Source organism: Cricetulus griseus, chromosome 2 (assembly GCF_003668045.3).
Source record: "Cricetulus griseus strain 17A/GY chromosome 2, alternate assembly CriGri-PICRH-1.0, whole genome shotgun sequence".
Lineage (NCBI taxonomy): Eukaryota > Metazoa > Chordata > Mammalia > Rodentia > Cricetidae > Cricetulus > Cricetulus griseus.
Window position 1 is genome coordinate 247,471,720 of NC_048595.1, and position 26,642 is coordinate 247,498,361.

General features: G+C 38.2%; 1 protein-coding gene across 6 annotated transcripts in view; it reads left to right on the forward strand.

Annotated features, from left to right (window-relative positions):
• The window catches only part of Themis (thymocyte selection associated), a 205,060-nt gene that overhangs the window by 23,138 nt on the left and 155,280 nt on the right, over positions 1-26,642 (forward strand). For 4 of the 6 annotated variants that reach the window (XM_027402857.2, XM_027402858.2, XM_035440329.1 and 1 more), the window contains one exon: positions 2,069-2,401. In XM_027402857.2, the coding sequence (XP_027258658.1) occupies positions 2,311-2,401 (91 nt within the window). In that variant the 5' untranslated portion in view covers positions 2,069-2,310. Of the gene's footprint in view, positions 1-111; positions 421-2,068; positions 2,402-21,620; positions 21,636-26,642 lie in introns of those variants that run through there. The other 2 variants (XR_004768428.1, XM_035440330.1) reach the window with 2 other exon arrangements.

Genomic DNA, 26,642 nt, shown 5'->3' on the forward strand with positions numbered 1-26,642 from the left:
TATCAGCTGCAGCACTTGTCAGAGTGACCCCTGCATCTGGTCTGGGAAGCACAGTAGAGTTAGCCCTAGTGGTGCAGGTGTGGGTGAGCCAACCCTGAGGGTGTAAAGGCAGGAGAACTGGCCAATCCCTTGCTGTTTACTGAATAGGGTGGAGCTAGCCAGGTGGTGCTGGAGAGCTCACCCTGGTGTTGAGGATGAGGGAGGGCTGGTGGGCTGACAAACCCAGCAACCACCCAGGCCCAGATCTAGGGCTATGAGTTGGTACATCCTAACATGGACCCCATCCATCTACAGGTTGGTCCTGAGGACACAAAGTTGCAGGATCTCCATGACACAGGCTATCCAAGAGAATCCCCTCATGAGAGCACAGTATCGAGGGTGTAGCAGAAACCAGAGGCCTCAGCCCAGGTCACGGAAGATGTATGAACTAAAGGGTACACTGTGTGACTCACAGTGTTACACTACAGCTTCCACGATGAGATTTTTCTGTTTCTTTTAAATTTTATTTTATTTTACCTTTTGGGGGAGGTTGCAAAGGTAGAGGGTGGATGCAAAGGGACTGGGAAATAAATGGGATTGAGATGCATGATTCGAAAGATACAATGAATCAATAAAGGATGGCCAGGCAGTGGTGGTGCATGCCTTTAATCCCAGCACTTGGGAGGCAGAGTCAGGTGGATCTCTGTGAGTTCGAGACCAGCCTGGTCTACAAGAGCTAGTTCCAGGACAGCCTCCAAAGCCACAGAGAAACCCTCTCTCGAAAAACCAAAAAAAAAAAAAAAAGAATCAATAAAGGTTAAGTTAAAAAAATCCCACAAACACAACAACCCTGCTTTAAATGGGTGTGGTGATACATGCCTATAATCCTAGTACGTAACATATGCCTGCAATCCTAGCGATGGCACATGCTTCTAATCCCAGCACATGGCACATGCCTCTAAACTCAACACATGGCACCTGCCTCTAATCCCAGCACATAGCCTGTAATCTTAGCACATGGCACCTGCCTGTAATCTAGCACATAGCACATGCCTGTAATCTTAGCACATGGCACATGCCTGTAATCCTAGCACATAGCACACGTCTGTTATTCCAGCACATGACACATGCCTGTAATCCAAGCTCAAATACAGAGTATTGGCAGGAGTTTGAGTCCAGCTTGCTCTCCAGAGTAAAATCTTTTGTTTTAAAAAATTAAAAATGAAAACAAACAGGAAGATTGATTTTGATGCTTAAAAACTAGTTTTCACATGGTTTGTCTGGTTTCCTTTGGCTTTGGGAGTTTTCAACATTACATTTTGAGCATGAGAGCAGAATTGTAAAGTTGGGGGCTTGTACAGTTTGCTTATTTACTTTTTAAGTATACATTTAATCACCCAGTGAGTTCTGAAGAGGAAATGTTCTCCTGTAAGTCTAAAGTAATGCTAAACCCAGGAGTCGTGTTTCAAAACACTGCTTTTAAATGTTTTCCTTCATAGTGTGGAGGCCAGAAAGTTCCCATCAACTTACCATGTTAATTCCTGAGTCACTTTTCATATACCACCCTCCCCCACATTTCTTTAAGGTTCAGCAAAATTTTAAATGTAGAAAGATGAAAGCGGTTTCCAGCACTCTTCTGAGTATCACATTTCTCAAAATAGCTGACACAGGCCTCTTTTGTAATCAAGTTTAATATAAAAGCATCAAGAGTATGCAAATAAAACGTCAAGCTGAACTCTAGATGCAGAAAGGTAATGAATTTGATGTTGTGCTATTTTTAATGTAAGACATTGCTCCCAAATTCTGGCCATGTGCAGTGGTCACACCACAGGTGACTATTTCTGCTCCCAAATTCTGGCCATGTGCAGTGGTGACACCACAGGTGACTATTTCTTCACAGTCTAGCCACTGCTGTGGATGCACAGGCAACTTGCCAACTTCGTTACTTTGGGTAGTGTCAGTTCAGACAAACACACCCCACCCCCACACTGTTCAATTTCACTGTCAGAAGGAAATGAAGCCACAAGGAGAATAAAAAGGGCTTTACTCACTCTGCCTCCTGCCTATTCTCTGTCGCCCCCTGCTCTAGTTGTTCCTCCTGGGCTTGGCTTCAGTGTGACCTCCTCTCTGCTCCAGGCAGAAATTGTGAAGAACAGCCACTTAGGACAAGTACCACTCCACCTAGGCTGTCCTCCCTGATTTGGCTCCACTTCCACCTTCTGCCTTCCTGACGGAGGAATTATGAGCAAAGAAAGCAGCTGCAGACAACTGACATCCAGAAGCCACAAGTTTTTGTAAGAATCAGATCTGTACACCACCCAAGACCGAACAATGGCTTTATCGCTGGAAGAATTTGTCCATTCCCTTGACCTACGGACCCTCCCCAGAGTCCTTGAAATCCAGTCAGGCATTTACTTTGAAGGTAAGCATTTTCTAATTGTTTAACTCGCTAGAAAGTTCTTATAAACTCTCTTGGGAATTTGTGGGAGAGCTTTTAAGAAAGAATACATGAAAGATGTGTCTACAGCCCAGTTTTGTGGTGCTTAGGTTCAAACCTCATTGTATCCAAAAACACAAACCTGAGTTTTCTAAAGGAAAGGTGAGCAGGGACACACAAATCTAACAAACTTCCAAATAGTGGAGAGCCAGCAGCTGATGATGGAGGGAGAAACTAAGGCTCTAACAGGGATGGGGATGCAGAACTATGTGAATTGTGATTTTTTCCTCAGTAGGCAGTCAGTAAGTCAACACAAGTTACATGCTACTTCTGCCTATCCTTTGAAAATAGTTGTAATTGGGTAAAAAAAGGAGGGGGCATAAAATGGTATTTAAAGATCCATATAAAATGGGCATTTTGTAGATGTATCGAGCAGTGGTGGCATGTCTTTAATCCCAGCTCTTGGAAGGCAAAGGCAGGCCAGATCTCAGGGTTCAAGACAAGCCTGGTCTACAGAATGAGTTTCAGGATGACCGGCGCTACATAGCGAAAGCCTGTCTCAGAAAAACAAACAAATGAAAGAAAGACAACAGCAAAAAAGAACTTGATTTCACTCACTATAATAACGCATGTTCTGGACATGATTAAGATAGAACAGATTGAGCTATGGTCATGGGTTAGTTAAATGTATCAAAAAATTTGTTGATACTTGTTTCTAGACTATTTTTTAAAAAGCCAAAAAAAAACCCCAAACAAACAAAAAAGACAATAAATGAACTTTCTTTGCTTTCAACCATTACAAGTGCTGCCATGTTCAGAAAGACTTCTAAGCTTGTCTTGCTTTTATTCTCCTTTTTCTGTAGTGACCCCACTCTAAACTCCTTAAATAGTGGCAAATTTTAGTTAAAGATATAGAAATTAGTGCCTATTGACCACAAAAGCCCATTTAAAATCTGTGTTGAAAAGTTAAAATTCAATGAAAATTATTGAAAACTAGGCTGGTGAATTTTGGTGTAACTTACTGCAATATGTAAAATCCCCAATATGTTTTCTAGCATTTTAAAGTGAATTTGATTACATACAAGGTACTGAAATAGATATCTATTTCTTCTTTACAAGATCAGGAGAGTTAAATCAAAACAAAGAATTCTGTCTAGCCAAACTACTAGGAAACTAAAGAATGGCTGACTTTCCCTTTTACAGACTACCTCAGGCTTCCAATTTTTTGTTTGTTTGTTTGTTTTGATTTTTCAATGTAGTGGAAATGCACAGTCACTCTTTTTTTGGTTTTTCATTTTAAGTACAGTAGTCAATAAGTTACATGGGATATTAAACACTTGGTTATAAAATGGGCATTTTGTAGAGGTTGTGCATGTCTTTAACCCCAGTGCAAGTTCCAGTCCAGGGTTACACAGAGAAACCCCGTCTCAAACACACAAACAAGCAAACACAACAACAAAGGATTTAATTTTGTGCATATTCTGTACAAGATTTGGACAGAACTGATTGGTCTATGATCATGGGTTGGTTGTATCCAATATATTTGGGAGTTTGGATGTTTTTAGTTCCCAGTGGCCTTTTCAAGATGTAACCCTATCACAGACTAGGCAGTAATTATCCACTCCTATCTTACAAAAATTTAAAAAAAAAAAGAGGTTGACACATGCAAACCTCCACATCCCTGAAAAGTAATGAGTTTGTACTAGTTGCCCTCAGATTTTACTTAAGTTTTGTGAACTATCTGGGATTATCACATATACCTTCTACCACATGAGAACTTACACTTTAAGGCAGCCATCAATTGCTTCTTGTTTCATGGTTTATGCTTTTAGAGCTTTATGGAAGAAGTCTTTCTGTATATCTAGGAAGAATTTTTGCAACATCTGCACAGTTTCAGATTTTATATTTGGTCTTTAGTTTATTTGCAGGATGCATTGCTGTGAGATGTGCAGGGACCCAATTTTACTTTTTTGTGCACATAAATAAGATTTCCCAGTACTGTCTTGCTGCTTCCAAGTCAGATAATATGCTCACATATGCATCATTTGTATTCTTGTATTGATATGCATCAATACAAGTATTCTTTTCTGTTCTGTTAATTTTTTTCTTTTTCTTTTTTGTGCCCAATCATATGATCTTTTTTTGAATGGCAGCTGTGAAATTAGTGTTAATTTAAATTCAGGGTACCTCTGACTCCCTTGTTTTTACTCCGTGTTCCAAATTTGACTTAGTTCGTCACAGAATTTTAAAGTATATTTAAAAGATAACAGCTAGTAGGGCGTTTGTGGCGCACACCTTTAATCCCAGCACTCGGGAGGCAGAGGCTGGTGGATCTCTGTGAGTTCAAGGCCAGCCTGGTCTCCAGAGTGAATGCCAGGATAGGCTCCAAAGCTACAGAGAGAAACCCATCTCGAAAAACAAAAAACAAACAAACAAACAAACAAACAAAAAACAAAAAAAACCCAAAATCAGCTAATTCTTTAAGAAATCTAATGAAGGATATTATTAGATTGTCTTGATTTTATATATTAACTTGAAAAAATGGTAAATTCATATTGTTTTATAAAGGACACTTGTTCATAACATAGTCTTCATTCTTTATAACTTTACTGCTGTGTTATCACCTAATTAAAATGAATTTCTACACATTAAGTATATCCATGGACTTCTCACCCAAGAAACAGAAAAATACAAGTATTCTAGAAGACTCATCTTGTATATTTTTCAGTTGTTATCTACTCCCTTCCCCAAATTAACCAATGCTCTATGATTTTTATATATGTATAAACTTTGTGTAGTATGTACTCTTCTGATTGGTGTACTTGTAAAGTTAATCTATACCATTCTATACAATTTATTTATTTATTTATTTATTTATTTATTTATTTATTTTCTTTTGTTCTTTCTTCTTCTCCCTGCTTCTCTTTTATCAGTACTGGGGATTGAAACTAAGCCCTTGTGCATGCTAGGTCAGTGCTCTGTCACTAAGCAAGGGTCCCAACCATCTCCTAACTTTCTATTTTGATACAGGGTCTCACTAAGTTCCATAGGCTGGCTTTGGACTCACTGTGTCCAGGCATGTGTTCAGTTTGTGACCCTCCTGCTTTGGCCTACTGAGATCCTGGGTTTATAGGCATAGTTCTTGTAGTGTATAATACAATATTGGATGAATACACCAAAATTTACTTACCCATTCTACTGCTGATTGGCATTTGGGTTAAAGTCATTGGTAGTGTTTAATCACGAAATTCTTATACATCCATATTCACAAGGATATTAAAAATAAGCAAAATTTGCTATATCAAGTGGTATAATATATATATATATATATATATATATATATATATATATTGTGCCTTGTGGGTGGTGAAAGAAAAGTTCCCTAAGCAGTTGTTCAGTCTATATTTCCATAAGACATCTCTGAAAGTTCCCGGTAACACACCTGATGACATTTCCTGTCATTGGTCCTCTTGATTTTAGTCTTTCTGGTAGGAATCCTGCAGTGAGCGCAGGTTTTAGTTCACATCTTCCTTTTGTCTAATAAGATCAACAATATTTTCTTTTCTATTCTGTGATGTTTGCAGATTCTCTTTAGGACATGGTTCCTAGGTCTGGTTCATTTATATTAGGGTTTATAAATTTTTCTTGATGACTTGATGATATATGGTACCATATATATGGTAATCTTTCCTGCTGTGACTATCTTCTCCTCTATGAACTTATATAATTTTCTTAGGAGTACCTTTTCATGAGGGCAAGTTTTCAATTTTACTGTTAGAGTGCTCAATTTATAATCACATTTCTATTATGTGTTACTAAGGAAATTTTTGTTTATCATGAGTTATGAAAATAGTTAGCCTTCTATTTACTCTTTCCTTTGTATCTGTTCTCTGCCCCAAAACAATTGTTTTATCTATGGTGTGAAATGAGGGCCAATATTTATAGAGAGCTAATGAATGCGGCTGACAATGAAAAAAATGGGACAGCATCTTACTATGCTGCCCTGACAGTCCAGGAATTCACTATGTGCACCAAACTTGCATTGAACTCATAGAGACCATCTGCTTCTAGCTCTCAAGTGCTGGGAGTGGAGGGGTCCCCCACCTTACTTGGCAGAAAAGTTCCTTTTGCTAATGCTATATTGTGTCCCCTAGTCAGAAGCACTGTGTTTCAGAGTAGGGTCTCTTCTAGTGACTTCTCTGCTTCTCCTGTCACAGGATTCTTCATTACACAGTCTATCAGTCTCAATGCGTGTGGATCTGTAGCATGACTGAGCATTCACTTTACATGCTGTATGAGAATACGCTGCAGGGCTGTGGTTCTCAAACTTAATTGCACATTTGAAACATCTGACATGTTTTTAAGATTGTCAGTGTCTAGATGTCTCCTTACAAGTACATTTAATTATGTAAGAGGTAAGGTGTCACTGTCCCTAGACATCTCCCTGATGACTATAAAGCCAAACTTGAAACTACTGCCTTGGAATAAGCTTTTATTCTTCATGTTGGGCTCTTTGAATTTTCATTTACATTTTAGGATTCACTTGTCAACTTTCACAGAAGTCCTATCTGAATTCTGATTAGCAGTGTATCATTTATAGAAAATTAACATTATTGAAAATTAAGTCTTATGATCTATGAACTGCATATGCCTGTTACATCTTTTCTTTTTGATCAGCAGTGTTTGTAAGTTTTTGGTTGATATCTTCTTTATTTTCACATATTCATAAATGGTATTTTAAGCAACTGCAATGGCTAATGCCTATAATCCCAGTATTAAGGAGACTGAGGCTAACTGTTGGAGGCCATCATGTGATAAATAGTTTCAGGTCAGCCTAAGATATAGGAACCTATCTAAAAAAAAAAAAAAAACCAACAAAACAAAACAAACAAACAAAAAAACCAAGCCAAACAAACAAAAGCAAACAAACTAGGAATTTTTCAACATTTTCATCTTTGTTCATTGCGTTTGCAGAATTTTAAGAAAATATGTCCTTAATATATACTTTTTAGATTATTGATGATTTTTTAGACACATCAAATTTTGTAAATTCTGATTTCTTCTTCCAAGAACAGAACTTTCATCTTCTCATTGAAACACTGGTTACTGTTTCTAGCATAAAATCAAGCAACGTTACAGTGAGAGTTGCACCTTGTCACATTTACAGTCACAGAAAACATCTGTAAATCACCATTAAAATTGTCCATTTTAGGTTACAGAATATAAATATCTCCTTGTTAGTAGATTTTTGAAATAAAAACCTTGACTATGTGTTTTATTAAATATTCCTCTTGTAGCTTTTATAATGATTGTTAGTTTATTTTTCTATATTGATGTTTTTTGAATTTCAAGCAAGTATTTGCATATGCAACAAAATCAAATTAGTTAGGTATCACTGAATTGGCTTTTTATATTTAAAACAATTTTGTATCTCTTTTAGACAACATATTGACTTCAAATCTTTATTGCTTGTACAGTTGCCACCAGATTCACATAAAATTGGGTAGCAAACTTCATCTTTGTTGTTTGGAGACAGGGTCTTACCATGTTGTTCAGAAGTGAGACTTCTGCCTTGGGTTCCTGAGCAGTGGGGTTATAGGCATGCACACTACAGCTGACAAAACGACCACTTGTCTGAGTTTCTCATGTCATTTTCTTTGTGGTTCTGAGACGTGAAACCTTGGCCTCACCCATGCTAATCAACTGCTCTCTCACTGAATTTCTTGGTTAGAAGTCTTTTCTTGTAAAGATTTGGAGAAAACTTGATGCCATTTCTTCTGTAACTATTTAGTAGAATTTGCAATAAAGCCATTTTTTAAAACTTCTATTGGTTCTTTGTGGATATCACATCATATCCTGCCCATCTCCCGGTCCCCCACATCTGCCCTTGCAACCTGCCCCCAAAAGCGACACAAAATTTAAAAGAAAAATAAAAAACAAACCAAGCAAACAAACAAAATAAAAGAAAGCAAAGCAAATGAAACAAAGAAAATAAAAATAATAACAAAAACAACAAAACAAAAGCCCCAAACAAACAAACAAACAAAAACCAAGAAGGATCTCTTAACTGTGGTAGCTGTAGCCCATTGAGTCACACAGTTAATCCTTTAGTCCATTTATCTTTACTTGTAATTGTTCACTGCCATGAGGTCATTGGCTCAAAGCCTCTGGCAGCTACTATACCATCCATAATGGGCTCTCACTGGGGCTCTTCTTAGATATCTTGTCCTGCATCATGGAGATCCTACAGTTTTGGATCTGTAGTTTCGTTCCCTTCATATGCTCCAAAAGTTCATAGATGAGGTGGATGTTGGGGTGGACTGACTCATAGGCCCGATTCTGGGTCTAGGTAGTAGCTGGGCAGCTTAGCCCACCAGCTTTCCTATTTTCCCCACCCAGGAAAGTTCTCTTGTCTCAGCCAGCCCACCCAACACAGCCTGAAGCAAGGAGTGGGGCCAGTTCTCTTTCTATGAGGCACTTGAGTCAGGCTCACCCAAACTCAAACCACCAGGGCCAGCACCACTGTCTTGCCCAGGCAAGGTGCCTGGCCCTATCTCTCTCGAACGCTGTAAGAGGCATATGGAGTGAGAGGTGGGGCAAGCTCTCCTGATCTCACCCTTTAAGACTGGCTCACCTTCATTCCCCAAAACAAACAGGGCCAGCTCTAGAGTGCTGCCCTGGCAGGGTGCAGGGCCCACTCATCTGTGTGTTGCAGCAGGGGAGGGGCAGGGCTCGTCCCCCAACTCTCCTAACCCCTGCTGCAGGTAGCTTGCAGAGGGTGGGGGATGAGGCTGGGGTGAGAGTGGGAGCCTATCTTTCCCTTGCCCATGTCACCATATGGCAGACCAGGGGGACAGTGTCATCTCTGCTGCTCTCATGCCCTCAGTGCCAGATCACCTGCACCACTGCCAACAGGGTCAGCTCTATTTTACTGGGCAAATGGGCACAAGGCCCCCTATTCTGTATGCTGCAATGGGGCACATGGCTTGTTCTCCAACTCCAGTGATCCCAGGGGCCAGCTCTCTTGCTTGCTGTAGACAGCAAGTTGGGGGGGGGAGAGAGAGGGCATCTTTCCCTCACCCATGCCACCACATGGCAGACAAGGGAGGGGACAGGGTTGGCTCTGCTATTCTTACTCCCTCAGGGCTGGCTCACCTGGGTCCCCCAAAACAGGGTTAGATCTAGTATGCTGCCCAGATGAGGTACATGCCTGTGGTGATGGGTGGGGCCACCTTTCATGATTTCAGAGGCCAGCTGTAGTTAGGTGAGGGGCAGGGCCAGCTATCACAGGGCCAGTGAGAGGCAGGTCCAGCTCAGCACAGCCATTGGATTTCAACAAGCTTGGTTCTTATGCTCCCTGTGGTAACATGGGCAATGTCAATCAACGCCGACTTCAGACATAATTGGACCACAGATTCAGACACGGCCCTTTGCAGCAGCGTGGGCTTGTGTGTCACCATGATCCTGCTGGCAGTACAGGTTACCCAGATCAGTTTGACCCCAGTAGTTGCATGCCCTTTGACATCAACATGATCTCAGGTGGCTTATCAGGGCCTGGGTATCTGAACAGCCCTCAGCAATAACAGAAGCCATGGACATCAACTCATACCCTGGCTGCTGTAGAGCCATGGACCCAGAGACGGTCCTCGGAGCAGCCCTGGCCCCAATGAATGATACCATGTTCCCAGCTGACAGTGTAGGCCACTTAGATCAACATGGCCCTGGCTGTGTATAGCCCTAGGATACTCACATGACCACAGGGTATCCATGTGGCCTTTGGTGGCAACATGGGGCATGGATATAAATACAGACCAGGTTGTGTCAGAACCATGCTAATAAGCCATTTGGAGCAGGGATTTCTAAAAACATAATGATTTGAATTATGTTCTCAGTTCATTAAGAAAGTCATCTGATCCAGGAAAATTGTTTATTTTTTTATTGAAAACAATGGTTAAAGAGATGGCTTTTGATTCAGATAACATAGTACTCTTTAGAGGACCCAAGTTTGGTTCCCAGCATCCATGTCAGGTGGCTCATAAACATCTGAAATTACAGCTCCAGAGGATTTGACCCCGGCCTCTCTGGGCACCTGCACTCACATGTAAATACACCCCTCCACAATCACACATACGATCATATAATTAAAAATAATAAAATAAATCTTTAAATGATTATATAAAAATATAAAATAATTTCTAGGTCTTTTATTAAAGTTTAGGAAATGTCAGTAGAATAGCCATCTATCCTAAGCCAGTTTCTAAAACATTCTCACAAGCCCATGTCAACTTGTGTTGCTATAGTAACCTGATAACACTTTGCTTTGCTTTCCCTCTCTTTCCCACTAAAATAGAAGATGCAATGAAAGACTGTCAGCATATTGAAGAATTCTCGTATGAATTCTAGTAGTGCATCTTTTTTTATTTCATTGGCTCACCTAAGTAAAGACTGATATTCTTAGATGTCATCAAGAGTTGTTCTTGATCATATTTTTGTGTTTCTTCTTACCTTTGTAGTATAGGGCAGGACTACACTGAGAGTAGGAATCCTTGTCTTATTCTAGTCATAAAGAAAATCACCTAAAATTCCTTCATTAAGCTCTAAGTGTTAGCATTCAATTTTTACTTAAGAGATTTTTCTTTCCCTTGCTTTATAGGTTTTTACACCATAAGATGCTTTTTAAATTAATGCTATTTATCATTAAGTCAATGGCATGCTTTTATCTCTCTAGTCCCTTCATTTGAGTTACCTTTAACTACAACACACACACACACACACACACACACACACACACACACACACACACACACACACACACACACACTTTTAACCTGGGTCTGGGGCACCATTCTTAGTGGCTAGGGTTCTTCAGGAACAGAAACTTCTAGTTAGTATCCTGGAATCCTGAATGAGGGCCAAGAAGATATCCTCCATTGTCTCAGTTGATCATGGCTAGCCTCAGCACCACAGTCGTGATCAGATTGTCCATTTTGTCCACTGTGGTATCAAGGCTTGCTGTATGCTCCTTCCTTTCAGGATTTTCATATTTAATCAGAATTAAATTAGCCACTAGACCTATCTAATTTAGATATAAGATAGCTTTAGCTTTTTGAAATGAGTTCTGTAGATTTTATTGTTTTCTATTTTCTAAGGTTATGTTCCAAAAATTAGTTTTAAATTCTTGCAAATTTGGTAGAACTCACCTGTAAGAACTCTCAAATATGAAATTATTTGGAGAGAAAAAGAGTTTGGTTTTATCAATATTCTCTAAAATTTTGTGTCTTTCATTGATTTCTGACCTAGTTCTCTCTCTCTCTTTCTCTCTCTCTTTCTCTCTCTCTCTCTCTCTCTCTCTCTCTCTCTCTCTCTCTCTCTCTGTTTTGTTTTTTGAGACAGTTTCTCTGTGTAGTCCTGGCTGTCTTGGCACTCTTTTAGTAGACTAGGCTGGGCTCAGACTTTTCTGCCTCCCTCATGCTGGGATTAAAGGCATGTCTCATAGCTTTCTGTTCTTAAATCTCCATTTTCATCTTGGACTCTCAGTAGTTCTGTGTGCTGAACTGTAGTCACTTAGAATCATTACTTCCTTCTTGATAAATGTACTTAATATTAAAATGTTTATCTAGGTCCTTTTGCCATGTGGCATTTTCAGGCAGGACCTTCCTTGCTCTGTGGCCCAGCCTGAGACCAAACTTATCATTATTCTGACTCAGTTTCCCTACTCAATTCCTTTTTGTTGTTTGAGAAAGAGCCTAGCTGACCTCAGACTAGGTCCTCTTTCCTTAGTCTCTGGGCTCCCTTGCTGGGATTATGAGTTATGACTTTAACTTTCACTATATCAATTCTAATTACAATTTATTTTCATTTAAATTCAGTGGCTATTTGTTGATTAATTATTCATATAGGACTTAATTATTTTTTTTGCCTTTGCCTTTAATTAGTTTTACTCCATTTCATTGGAAAACAAGGTATTATCATGACCTTTTCTTTTAATTGTGTGATGTTTCCTTTGCCTTCTGGTATGAAGCTTGCCCTACTTTAAGACAGAGACACTGAAATTGAAACAGCTGCCAGGTGAGGTGAGGCTCTGTGGTACTAGACTAAAACTCTTCTAACTGAAAAGCACCTCGGAAACAGGAACCATGCTAGAACATTCTAGCACACTAGTTACTCATCTTTGGAAAGTGCTCTTGCCCTACTAATGTGAAGCACAGCTGTAGGTTATGAACTCAGGACTCTGCTTCCTGGGTAAGTTAAATACCAGCAATGAGATCCTATTCCTGACTTAAGCATGCAGCATGTGCTTAGTCCTCCCTTGCGAAAATGAGAATTTGCCTTGCCCTGAATGAGGTTCACTCTGAGGTGAACATAGTTAGACAAGTAGCCCACATTAATACATTATTACTATGTGATACATGGTTATGAAAACTTTTCAGCCATTTCTAAAAAAAACAAAATAAAACAAAACAAACAACCCTCCCCCCCCAAAACACAACAACAACAAAAACCTAGCCAGTTTGAATCATACAGCTTCATACATAATCCAGGCAGAATACAGAAAACAAACAAACAAACAAACAAAAAAAAAACTGAAAAAAAAACCACAACCCTGTAACAATTAAGACAGTAACAAAAACTCGCTAAAAAACCTTATAAAATATTAAACTAGGAACTTAAGAAAGTAAGTTTCTAGTGTTCTATAATGAAGACACCGGTGAAGAGCACTCGCTGTGGTGCTCCTGCGAAAGACACAGGTTCAGTTCCTTGCTCTCACCTGGCAGCTCACAACCCACTATAAATTCAGTTAAAGGAGGTCCAACGCCTTCTTATAATTTTGTTGGACACCAAGCACACATGTGATATATAGACAGAAATGTGTGCAGAACATTCATATAAATAAAAGAAAAATAAATACTTTAGAAAAATTTTAAACAAAAAAAATCTGTATAGCAAAAAAAGGACCCAAATCATGAATGTGGAGGAAGGTGAACTGCAAATCAAAGATACAGCATGGTGAATGCAGTGGACAGGATTTAAATATCCCATCTTTTAATCCCTGTCAACATTGAGTTAGATAAATGTAAAATGTCAAAATTAACAAAAGTGGAGAATAGTTCATTTATTGTTTATTGTGTGTGTATGAATGTGCCCTACTGACAAAATGGTCATGAAATGACAAATCATCACTTATCTTTTAAAATAGGGTGGTATAAGAATTATTTATAAAGCTCTTCAGAGGAAGCCAGTGTGGTGGTACACTCCTACAGACACACTCCTGCATTCCACACCCAAGAGGCAAGAGCAGGAAGTAGGAAGATCTCAAATTGGAAGCCAGCCTGGGCTGTACAGTGAGACCTTGTATCAAAAGCCAAAACCAAAATGGAAAAAAACTAAATGAGCCACATTAAGTGGCTTGCTTGAACAGAACCCTGATGAGCCAGGTGTCTGGTATACGAACTTCACTGGGATTCCATGTGGCAACTGGGTATTTCTATTAGCATATAAAATGTGCGAAATACCAGACCTTTGGAAATTAACTTCAAAATACAATTTTAAAGAATAGTAGTAACTAAATGAGAGGTTTCATTGAAACGTGTTTTGTAGACAAATGTTAACCTTGCATCAGCATGGAATACCATATATAAATTTAAAAAAATCAATCATCAGAAATTATTGTCCAAGAGGTCAGAATTACATATAGGAACAAAACACAAAGCTCCTTTCTTTTTGGAGAAATTATGCATTGAAATGTGTGCTGATAAGAGTCAATGCTGCAGAAGGGAGAGGTGTGCTTTTGCTAGAGTGATGAGGACTCACCCCTTAGTTTTATCCTTCCCACATATACGCAAGTCTACATTCCTAGTCCCAAAATGCATGCTGAACTGTTCATTTCCCTTAAACCTAAATCAAGGCGCCAACATTTCTCCCCCGGGTTATGACTGCTCTAATGAAATGAAATTTGAACTGGGGTCTGAATGCAAGAAGGAAATGAGCGCTGCAAATATCTGGGGAAATCACGTTCTTGTTGAGGACAGAGCATTCACAAACCTGTGAAGAGCTTGCTTCATGTGGTTAAGAAATGGGGGCGGGGGTGAGAGTCATGGGACTGAAGCGAAGCAATTGAGGGGAGAGGTGCAGAAGCAGAGTAGGTCAAAGCATGGAAGGCCATACTGATGGGTAACACAGCACCAGGTGGGGACTGACACAAACAGGGCTTCATGTAAGGTGAGGTGGCCAGGGAAGACATTCTGAAAAGCAGAGAAGTTACAGACATCGAGTCACATGGACAAAAATCTACCTGATTCTAGTCTTACTCTTCTCAGATAGCAACTGACTGCACCCTACTGAGAAGTTCAAGTCGGTGGGACTGTTTCCATCTTCATCTCATCTACAATCTCTAATTCTCGAGTTTCTTTGTAGACATCTTGCAAAGAGATTGCCTATCTTGTATGAAGTACTAGAGAATACTTCTAAAGTTGTTTTTACCACATACACATCAACTATTTGGGGTTCAAGCCCTGGATAATTTTAACAAGTTATAGACAAGTTGATTTCTGTAATCACATCATCTTCCATTATTAGAAAGACAGTTTATAATCCAGAAACAGATAGGAGAAAAAAATTTAAAGGTCTTAATTTATTCTTCTTTCAAATGTGTGGGAGACCTGTCTTTTCCTACCTCTTGGGATCATATGATTTAGTTACACTGCTGACTATATGAGCTATAGTGACAGTCACTTAGGAATGCATGTTTTAAGAATCAATGCATAATTTGGCATATTCTATTCTTGCAGACTGTCAAAATGGAAGCCCCCAAAGTCTGAGTTGCTAAGTAACTATAATTAACGGAGACCCGGTCCTCCTCTGCCTCTTCTTCTGAGCAGTATGCTAAGCTGAATGTCTCATTGCTGAAATCACTACTATTTGGGGTTCTTTTGAACATGCAACCTTTAACATAACCTAATCTTTCTCATTGGAACAAAGGCACAATGATATATTTATTAAGGTTAGGGTGAAGTCTTTATCAATTAAAAAATAATTAGAGATTAGCATATTTGAATCACACATTATCAGGGAACTCACTGGGGTAAAACTGTACCCACCTGTTCATAGCAAAGTGAGTTGGCCAGTTAGCATTTGGGAAATATTTTCTGAGGCTTCTGTGGCTTTTCTTTTATGCTAACATTACCACTATTTATTTTATATATGCCATCATTTTGTTTTTGGTGGTGATTAAAATTTTGGTAAATAGTGCATTCTAATCTTTCTAATGTTTTTTAAAGAATTAATTTTCACTTTACAAAATTACATGCATATGTTGGCATTCTGATAATTGTGGAGACATAAATCTACTCATAACACCACAAACAAAAATAATATTAATATTTTGATGTATTCTCATCTACTTTTCACAAAAGTGTAAATGAATTTTTAGAGGGAGAAATGTTGGTGCTGTCATTCTGTCTCCCTGCTTTATCTAGAATCTTATTCCTTTGCTCTCTTTGAATTATTACCTCAATTTAAGAAATCAGAATTTATTGCCATAATCATCAGGTTTTATTTTTATCCAACTTGTCTACCTGGTTACATCTCTGGAAGCCTTCCTTCCAGCCTGTGTCCTGAGACATGTGTCTAATATGTGATTTAGAGCATGTTGCTCATGTGACTGATGTATGAATTAGAACATGTCACTCCTCTGTGAACACCTTCCTCTGGCGTTCCCTTTTTGTTTTTCTCAAAATAGGAACTTGAGTGATTAATAAAGCTCTACATTGTCTCTCTACCCCATTGTTTAAGTTTCTGGTTTCCTTGTCTTTCTCCCATCTTTATGCCTGTGTCTTGTTCACTGTTACATAAACTTGCAGGCTAGTCTTGTTAATGCTTTGCTAAAATATTCTTTTGATGTTTTGCTTGGTTTTTTTTTTTTTTTTTCTTTTTCGAGACAGGGTTTCTCTGTGTAGCTTTGGAGCCTATCCTGGAACTCACTCTGGAGACCAGGCTGGCCTTGAACTCACAGAGATCCTCCTGCCTCTCCCTCCCGAGTGCTGGGATTAAAGGTGTGCACCACCAACACCCGGCTCTTTTGATGTTTTGCAAATCTCCTGTATCACACATCCATTTGGCTAGACCACTTGTCTACGAAGCTTGCTAAACATACAATTTTGCCATATTCTTTATCTTCCATATTCTGCTCTTGAGATTTTTGCAATAATATCTATCTCCTTCATGCATGCAGGTTTTTCATTTTAGGGACCTCTTCTCATTCAGTTTTTCATGCATCTTAATTGTGGTATAATTTACATTCTATAGAACCCTCTCTTGAGCATGCAAGTCGGTGGTTTCTTGCAGGGTGATAGATGAGATTGTGCTGTCACCGCCTAGTTAAGACCACTTCCATTGCATCAAAGAGCTAGCTCTAGTAGCTTTCCAGAAATCCCCACTTGCTTTTCCAGCTGGAAGCAACCACTGTCTGAATATATGCTTTCCACAAACAGGTCATACATGAATCATGTGTCACCTCTTCTTTTGCTCTCCGCACTTTTCACTTAGTGTCATGCTTTTGTGGTTCATCCGTGTTGTAAAAATGTGTTAATACTTTGTTTCCTTTTGCTTCTAATAGCATTTTATTGTATGGAATGAATTACATTTTCTTTATTTAAGGCCCATGAAAGATACTCATTGCTTCACATTTGGAGATATTTTGGATAATGTTTCACTCATTATTCATGAAGTACCAATTTTATCACATCTTCACCAAAGCTTAGTGCTACCTTTTTTATTAGATCTCCTTGTAGTTATAATTTGAATTTCTTGATAATGATAATGATGGATAATGATAATGATCTTACGCTGATTAGCAATGTTTCTCCTTCTTCAATAAATCATTTCTTTATATCATTTGCCAATCCTTTAATGAATTGTTTTCTCTATGTTATTGAATTGTGTAATTTTATTTTTACATATTCTGGGTATTTGATTGCAAAGGTCTTCAAATGTGCAATGTGCAGATATTATCTCTTTATGATCTACCTATTCATTTCTAAATGTATTACTTTGAAGAAAGAGGTTTGAACTTTTAATAAAGTCCAACTCATAAAAAAACTTTTCCCCTTTTACAACTCATGCTTTTGCTATCATGTTGACTTGTCTTTTTTGATGTGGGAAGGAGAAGGATTCTAAATACTCTGAGCTTTGACAATTTTCTAGACTCACAGAATTTATAAAAGCTGTCATTTTTCCAAATGAGGGTTTATTATTATTTAGCAATAACTTAGGGAAAGGACGTATTAGCATATGTGGGAGAAAATGAAGAGTCAATTAGGCTAGAAGGAGGGAATGATGGGGTTAGAAATGTTACCCCAGAAGTAGTGGAAAAACCTCAGTAGTCCTTTTGCATAACACAGTGTTTCAGGAGATACTAAATTGAATAAGCAAGGCTCAGCTAAAAATGTGAAGATTTTTTTTCATTACACAATTTAGGTAGCAGAAGACATTTATTTTTACTTTTGATCAAGGAAAGAAAATGTTGATGAAACCACACATACATTTGCAGAAGTCAAAGCATAATTTTGCCTAAGTCCATAAATATAATGTGCAAAGTGTTTTTTTTTTAGCAATTGTTAAATGTTAAGAAAATGTTTTTTACTATGGGAGTAAAAATAAATTTAAGTACCATATTTTGATAACTATAACTATTAAAATATTTCTTGTTTTTGCAAGCGTATGATGAAACCATGGAAATTATTTCTTAAAAGTATGTCTCTTCGTTTCTTCCTTTGTTTCTTTCTTCTACAAAATACATGAAGCAGTCTCACCCTAAAGACTCCATAGGCTGAAAAAAAGAGACATGTATTTTTTTTTAAATATTTTTTAAATAATACAGTGTGAAAGTGCTGGTGAGAGAAGTGGAGAAGATGTTTCTGAATTTGTAGACTCAAAAGCAGATGACTAAGCAAAACAAAACTTTTAGAATAAGAAACAATTGCTTAATTGATGGATTTCCAATTATAAAATTCCAAATGGGGTCTAGTCAGGGAATTCAGGATAGTTGGGCCACTTATGGTCATTTTTTACATGGCTCTTTAATTATACAAAAGATGTTGAGTTTCTATATAGGCTGAATTGAGGTCTTAATGATCTGGTGACAGTAGTATCCCTATAGGAAAGAGACACCGGGCATCATCCATGCTTTTGTCTGTCTGTCAGACTGTCTCTGCCTCTGTGTTTTCATACATGCATTAAAGAAAGATCACATAAAACTGGGATGTGTAGGCAGCAGTAAGCAAGTCAGGAAGAGTGTCACGGTTAGAATCTAAGATAAGTCATGGTTAGAATCTAAGATAAGTCACGAGTGTATCGAGGACGAAGAAATAAGTACCCGATGCTGCAGTGTTTGTCATAGCCGTGCCACAGCTAGCAAGCTATCTTTTCTGATCACAAATTTAAGAGGTGTTCGTTGGAATTAACTTGAAAACTACGGGGGAAAAGTCAATAAATATCTGGAATGTTTTAGGCAAGCATCCATTTTGGCAGCGGTACGCTGAGTGGATATGAAAAACAAGAACAGCTAGGTGCTAAGAGCAGCGTTGAAACTGAGTTTGGTGGTCGTTTCGAACGGTCTGGGTTTCTGATCTCGGTAGACAGCCAACAAGGAAGATGTGAGTTTCTGAACTAGCAGCGTGGTTGGTGGATGGAGGCCAGCAGTAATGTATTTGTTGCAGCCCAATGAGTTTGAAGTCTTGATAAAACAGTGGCTACAAATAACCTTTCCGCAGCCAGAAGTGTATATCAGAGACTGAAGTAGAGTCAGAGCTGACAGGCCTGGTGTTTCAGATTTGCAGGTTAGCGTGGAGGGGGGCTTTCATTTCAGGGAATGCACTACACTCTGTATCATGAGTTGCAAAAGACACTATGATGGGAGACGTGGGTAGAAGAGGACCTTATAAAACAAAAAGCAAAAGCAAACCGAAACCTAGCAAGCCAAGTTCAACCAAACACCAGTCTATGTTTCCAGAAGACAAGAAACAGTACGATAGATTATGGATGAAAAGATATTATGATGTAAGGCGGTGCCCTGAGAGAGTGTGAGGGAGAAACGCTAGGTTTTAGCAGGCAGTTTATTATGAAGTGTCAACAATAATGATTATTAATGTATTAAAGGCTTACTGTGAGATGGGAGCTGGGGTGTGTATGTAGATTTAGATATGTTAACATATTGATGTATATATTTTATATATGTATCTCCTCATAATATGTAAATATCCATAAAGTGGAGTATATTAAATAATGCTTTATATGCAAATATGATGAAGTATATTCGTGAATATTTTATATGTGCTTTTTTACATACAACCTTAGTAACCATTGTGTATATATGCACACACATATATATTGCTATTAATTTCGTTTAGTTAATTCTTGTATTTCTGGTTATTTAACCCTTGGAAGTCATTTGTGAGGTAATAATTATTATTATTATCAATTTGATAGCAATTTCAGGGTCAATTATCTGCTGAATAAAACTTTCTCCAAGATATAAACTTTACTAAGTTGATTCTTATTCTTCACCCTAAAGAGTTTAAGTGAGAAATATTGGCATCAACTAGAAATCAGCAGTGCTTCAAGCATACACTGGTGGTTTGCCTGTTCAGGTGTGATTGCTGAGTGACACGCATGACAGATAAGAAGTGACTCCCTGTTTGCCTTGTCCTTGCATACATCATTACTCATCTTGTTACAGTTTCAGGAATTTCACATGGAAAAATTCACTCTAAAACTGGTTGAGCAAGCAGATTGAATGGTTATTTAGTAAATTATTTCTTATATGGATAGCATTTCATGTGTTTAATATTTATATGAGAATTCAGATGGTAAAATCCTGCCTATTTGAGTACCCACATACATTTTATTTCATGGATAATTGAGCTTTATATTCTTCTACCTAAATTTGATCACTGAAGGCCATGGCAGTGAAAACAGAGAAACTTTGTAAATTATAGAACGATATTCTGGTAACATCTATTTACATTCTACAGATTACATATATCAATCATCCCCAAAACTTTTTTTTTACTTTTTAATATGAATTTTCAACACTGATATTAGTTTTACAGTGAATCAAAAGGAATGAAATTATATAGAGTTTAATGATACATGACCTGTCACATTAAAAAAAAATCAGCCAAAGAAAACTAATAATTTTCTAAATGAGCTTATATTTGTAAAGCCTTATTAAGGGCCCTTATTTAAATTCTAAAATATAGTTTTCCCATGTTTATATGATCCATTAAATTCTTAGATGTGGAGTTGTACTTCAGAGTAGGGCAACCTATAGTCACAGGCACTAAAAATGAAGGACTTAAGAATTGATAATCAGTAATTATTAAATAAATATTAATTTTCCATGTGAGACTGGCATATAGTTGAGCAATTAACTGTGATATAGAATTTGCCCACCTTAAGTGTGCAGTTCAGTTTAAAAACATATGATATTTTATTTATTGGGCAATGTACAAAGTTCTATTTGAGGCTCCGTTCTTTTAAAAAAAAAAGCACATACTTTTTTCTTTGAATGAAGTTTGATATTTTTCCTTTATAAACTTTGGACCATTTGCTACTACTTGAGACTTTAGGCTTCTGGTCAATATGAAGGGATACTTTAATATAATAAGATATTACATTTAAAATAAGAACAAAAGCATATGAAGTTTCAAAGTCTAGTACCTCTCTCCCTCTCACCCTTTCCCTCTCTCTCTCCCTCCTTTCTCTCTCTCTCTCTCTCTCTCTCTCTCTCTCTCTCTCTCTCTCTCTCTCTGTGTGGTGTGTGCTTGAGTAGAATACATTTCTCCCTAAAGTTTGTCATAAACAGGTCTTATAATTTAGGAAAGCGCTCTAAAACAGGTGCATTACAAACAGGCAAGAAGCTTGGGGAGACATAATTTCACGTGTGAGTGTGTGTGTGTGTGTGTGTGTGTGTGTGTGTGTGTGTGTGTGTGTGTGTTTCCCCAGAAGCTGTAAAAGAAAATTACTGCCAGTACTTTTAACGTTGTTTACTTAAATGGAGATGTTATTTACATCTATAGTGGGTGTAGTCACACTTGAAAATTTCTCACTTATATGCTGTTAAATATCAACCTTGACTATGAAATTAAATGCAGCCAAATGGAGTTCTGGAAACTGATTGGTTGTATGCACTTTCTTCATCTTATAGGTAAAGAGGAACTGTGAAGAACAAAATGAATATGATTTCACTTGTATTCGCTGCTGCACTTGCAAAAGCCATGCTACATGACTTTCTCAGCTCTATGAGTTGCACATAATTTAGCAGGTAGTTCTTAGCCAATCATTTACCATTGAATAAAATTACTAAAGGAAAAATGAAGGATGTTTGTCTCAAGAGCAGTAGCTATGCTTCTGTATTTGTTGACACTGACTGGCTTTGTTAGGTACTACTAAATGAGGAGTACATCAGTGTGTAAGTGGGAATGCAACCCCCAGTCAGTATGGGAAAATCACAAGAATTGTTTTGGAAAGTGTCTTGATAATACAACATCCATGCTCCTGAAGTTCAAAACTTCATATGTTAATTCAAACACCTACTTTGGTTGAATACCAACACACATTTAAACTTAAAAGTAGATTTAATCAAAATTATGTAAGAAATTCTAATGCAATTTTTCACAAGATGATAATCACTATTTTTTGTATTTGTTTTTGGTTTTGTTTTGTCTTTTGAGACAGGGTTTCTCTGTTTTGCTTTGGAGGCTGTCCCAGAACTTGCTCTGTAAACCAGGCTAGCCTGAAACTCACAGAGACCCGCCTGCTTCTGCCTCCCGAATGCTGGGATTAAAGGCATGTGTTACCAATGCCTTGCCTTTTTTGTAATTTTTAAAGAAAAATAATTGATTAGAAGTTTTCTTAGCCCATTTATCTCCTAATCTATGCAATTAGAATTTCTGATTCTTAGAAAGAATAAGTTAAGAATGAAGGGTGATTTTTCTCCAGAGGCTCAAAAAGTTAGTATTTGAGTCAATTAAGAATGAACTTGTGCCCAGGAATGATGTATGGATTCTAACCACAGACTCAAGGGCCTTAACAACAGCAATAACAGAAAGGACAACTAAACCCTCACTTTTGACATCAGGGAAAGTTTAAAGCACATTAAAATAGCTTTTTTCCCCTAAAACTTTTGAAATGAAGCTATGTTAATTTTTAAGTCATTAGCAAGGCCACTCTGATGTTTAAAATGAGTAACATGAGTGTCTAAACCTTAATTTTTCCAAATATTTTTCTTCTGAAAAATTTGCCTATTAAATTCTCTTTTCTTTACTGTAAATGAACCTTATTTTAGAACAAGAAAAGATCCTAAATCACCCAAAGTAAATTTTTGATTTTAAGAAATAGAGGCTTATCCAAGTCAAGTGTTTGCTTTTAGTTTTCATCATTAGTGTGTGTGTGTGTGTGTGTGTGTGTGTGTGTGTGTGTGTGTATGTGTGTGTGTGTGTGTGGGCGCGCGCGCGTGCTTACGTCCGTGGCCCATGTGTGCCCATGTGAAACTCAGAGGACCGACCACTTTGTGGAATCCTTTCTCTCCTTTTATCTTATTGTGTCCTAGGGATCAAACCTAGGTTCACCAGACTTGTTCAGCAAATGGCTTTGCCAGCTGATGGACATCTCACTGTCCCCATCAGTGACTGCATTTATTTACTATTAATGAAGAGGATGATAAAAAACATTTTATATTCACATTTAGTTTCATAGCGAGAGTTATCTCACACTGCTCATATGCCGTTAAAAAAATGGGGGTGTGATATCATGGTCCTAACTCTCAAAGAAGCAGAAGCCTTCTTGATGGACTTAGGCAAAAATGGCAAAATTATTTCAAGGGATACTATATGATAATATATGTTCAAGAGGTCAGACAATTCAGGAATTAATACTGTTTCTGTCAATTATTAACATGACCACCTGAATTTTTCCCATAGTATACTTCAAAGAACGTTTCTTTTTCTATACAAAAATAATATTTTGAAAATAATTTTCCTTTTATTACAGTATTTAGCAGGTTAATATTATAATAGATGTTTTAAATCTTAAATGAGTGTTTTACTCCACTAATGACAGAAGAGTAGAATTTTAACGTCTGCTATTTAGAACATTCTATTTTGACTAGAAAAAAAATTCCTTCATCGAGAAGTTATTAAACTACTGACAGTTCAATTTAACTATTGATGGATTCCATTCACAGGACAATGGCCTCTAGCATTATAATTTTGCTGCTGCCTCCCATTCTAGTTGCTATCTGAATGCAGAGCCCTTTTCAAAATGGTGAAGAACCACACAAGACAGCCGGCATGCTTTGGCATCATTAAAAGTATGTATCAGGCCCCTGATTAGTGAAATTCAATCACCCCTATTTATTAAAACAACCTGGTTGAGATTACAACTTAATTTTTTTATAATTAGCAAATGGGGAAGGAGACTGTGGGAGCTGGACATGGTCAAAATCCAGTGTGTGTGTCTGCGTGTGTGTGTGTGTGTGTGTGTGTGTGTGTGTGTGTGTGTGTGTGTGTATGAGAGAGAGAGAGAGAGAGAGAGAGAGAGAGAGAGAGAAGAGAGACTTCAAAATGATATAAATCATATAATACCAAGCGAAAAGCATTATGCTAGGCTTCCCAGAGAAAAGGACTTGTTGCAAAGTGACAAGAATTGATTTAACCATTCACTGTTACTAGATTATTGGGAGTTATTGATAACTTTCAGTCCTTGGGAGTAGGTGGCCACAAACATACTGGTCCAGTACAATTCAAGAAAGCCTTTGATCAAATTTTACCACATGTGCAAAGCATCTTTTTTTTTTTTATGTTTGCAATCAGGATAAATGCAGTCATCTGGCCCCTGGGTCAGCTTGATGCCATCCCAGCTGTTAGTCTTTGGAAGCTCTCAGACAGTACCTTGCATGAGCAGTTCTTTAGTGGTCTGTGCAGCTGTGTTTACCCTAGATTTCAGTACTATTCTGGATAGATAACAAAATTGCTTTGACTCAGCCACTGAGACAGAGAGTCAAGCACAGGGCCTGTGATTGTTAGTGCTAAATGTCAACTTGAGAAAATCTAAATTTACCTGTGAGCATGGCCATGAAGGGACTGCCCTGAGAAGGGAAAGCATATCTGTTCTGGGTGCTGCCATTCTGTAGCTGGGACTCTGGACTCTGAAGTGGAGCTGGGAAGCTAACCGTAGCATGCATTCGCTGCTGTTGCTTCCTGGTTATGAATACAAGGTGACGAGTTACTTGGAGCTTCTGCTGGCTTGACCGCCTGGGCACAGGAGACTGTACTTTTGAACTGTGAGGCAGAATAACCCCTATTCCTTGAAGTGGCTTTGTCCTGGTATTTTGTCACAACACTAGGACAGTAACTAAGCCAGAGGCAATATTGATTGCCTAGACAATCTTTTTCCACTCCTTTGCAGCAACAGGACTGCCCATGTTCTATCTGGAGCCAGTCAACCTGTTTGAATACCACTCATTTCTCCCATGAAGCTGGCATCCTACAATCATTATCCTAGTGAACAAAACCTTTGTTAGCATAAGATAAAAATAGATGACATTTTTGGCAGCTTATGAGTTGTGATTAAGATTTTTTCACATTAAGCAGTCCTACCGTGTGTTTATGTTTCTAATTAATACACTTCAAATGTTAAACAGTATTTCCCTCATCCTTTGCTCAGAGCTAAAACTGTTGGATCTATGTATCGTACTTCCTATGCTAGAATATGTTAGGCAAATTACATATGTCTTAAGATAAGCATAAACATTTATTTCTACTCCTCTTTCAGGTGCTTCATTCTTATTTGTAGTGAAGAAAATCGAGGCATAATATTAGTTACCCTATTTCAATGTCACTCTTACAATTTTGACACATACCCAAATCTTTATGCTATTCCGGGATGATACATAGTATTGTGACACTACTTTCCTTTTTTGAGATGAAGGACAGTGTTTACAAACTAACTTACAATACACGATGTCTTGGGTTATATGGATGGAAAAGAGAGGGAGCTGAGAAAGTCATTGAGATGAACTGCCCTTCAGAGTAACAGATTTAGTAACACTGCAGATCATGCTGGGGGACTGGAAGAAAGGCTGCAGGCCTGTCAGACAAAACAGGGAATCTATGTCAAAGATGGCCCAACAGAGGGAAAACAGGCACAATTCGAGGCAGCAGCTTGGTTAATGGGGGTCTATGCTATGTGTCTATAGTCAGGTTACATCTGATTGACGGGGGCAGAAAGAGGCACTCAGCTCTTTGTGAGATCAATAGGTGGCCCTCAACTCTTAGTAGCAGCATCTGGAGGCCAGGGAGACCCTGGGGGGTGTGAATGCGGTTATGAGAGCCTTGGGAACAGAGAACATTGGTGGAGGAAGGAGTGGAGGTTGCTTGATGTGGGAGAATGGTAAGACTGTAGAGGGTTGAGTGTAGCCAGACGGTATTATACTACATGTAAGGAAGTGCCAAGGAATACATTGATAAAATTACAGGTTGTAAAGTTACGTTTTACTTTAACACTTGGTGAATATTGGAGGATCGCCCAGAAATTTATATTTAAAAATCCCTCTTTTCATTCTCATACCCCTGCCTACAGAGTTAAAAGGAACTAGACAGGCTCTCTTTTCGGACAAATGCTGATTTTCCATAAGACATACATTGTAGATGGGATTCATTGCTCATTCGCTACCCTTCCTTTCAATGAATCTCAAAATCTGCTGTTTTCTTAGTATCCTAAAATCTCAACTTACAAATTTCTTTGCATTTGGTTTTCTGCTTTTTGTAGTAAGGTTCTTGTGCATGTCTGAATCACACTGCAACACATCTCATTTGCTGCTAATGTCTCTTGTCACTCTTCGGTCAGGTGACTCTTCCAAAATCTTTCTCAGAAAAGCACCTCACAACCCACCTTACATATCTGCTCTTGATGGGTTCTCTCCAATGACAGACATTTTAGTTAGAAGACCATCCTGGAAATCTTGTGTATATCCGACAATCCTGTGTGGGAGGGTGGCATACATATTCAGGTGGTCACATAAGCCCGTGCATGCAGAAGTGGAAGCTAGAGACCTGTGTTGGGGTGTCTTCTCCAATTTCTCTCCACTTTATTTCCTTTGGGAGTAGTTTTAACAGCAATAGGACTGACCAAATCACCTATTTCATATAGAGTGAGGTAGGTAATAGTA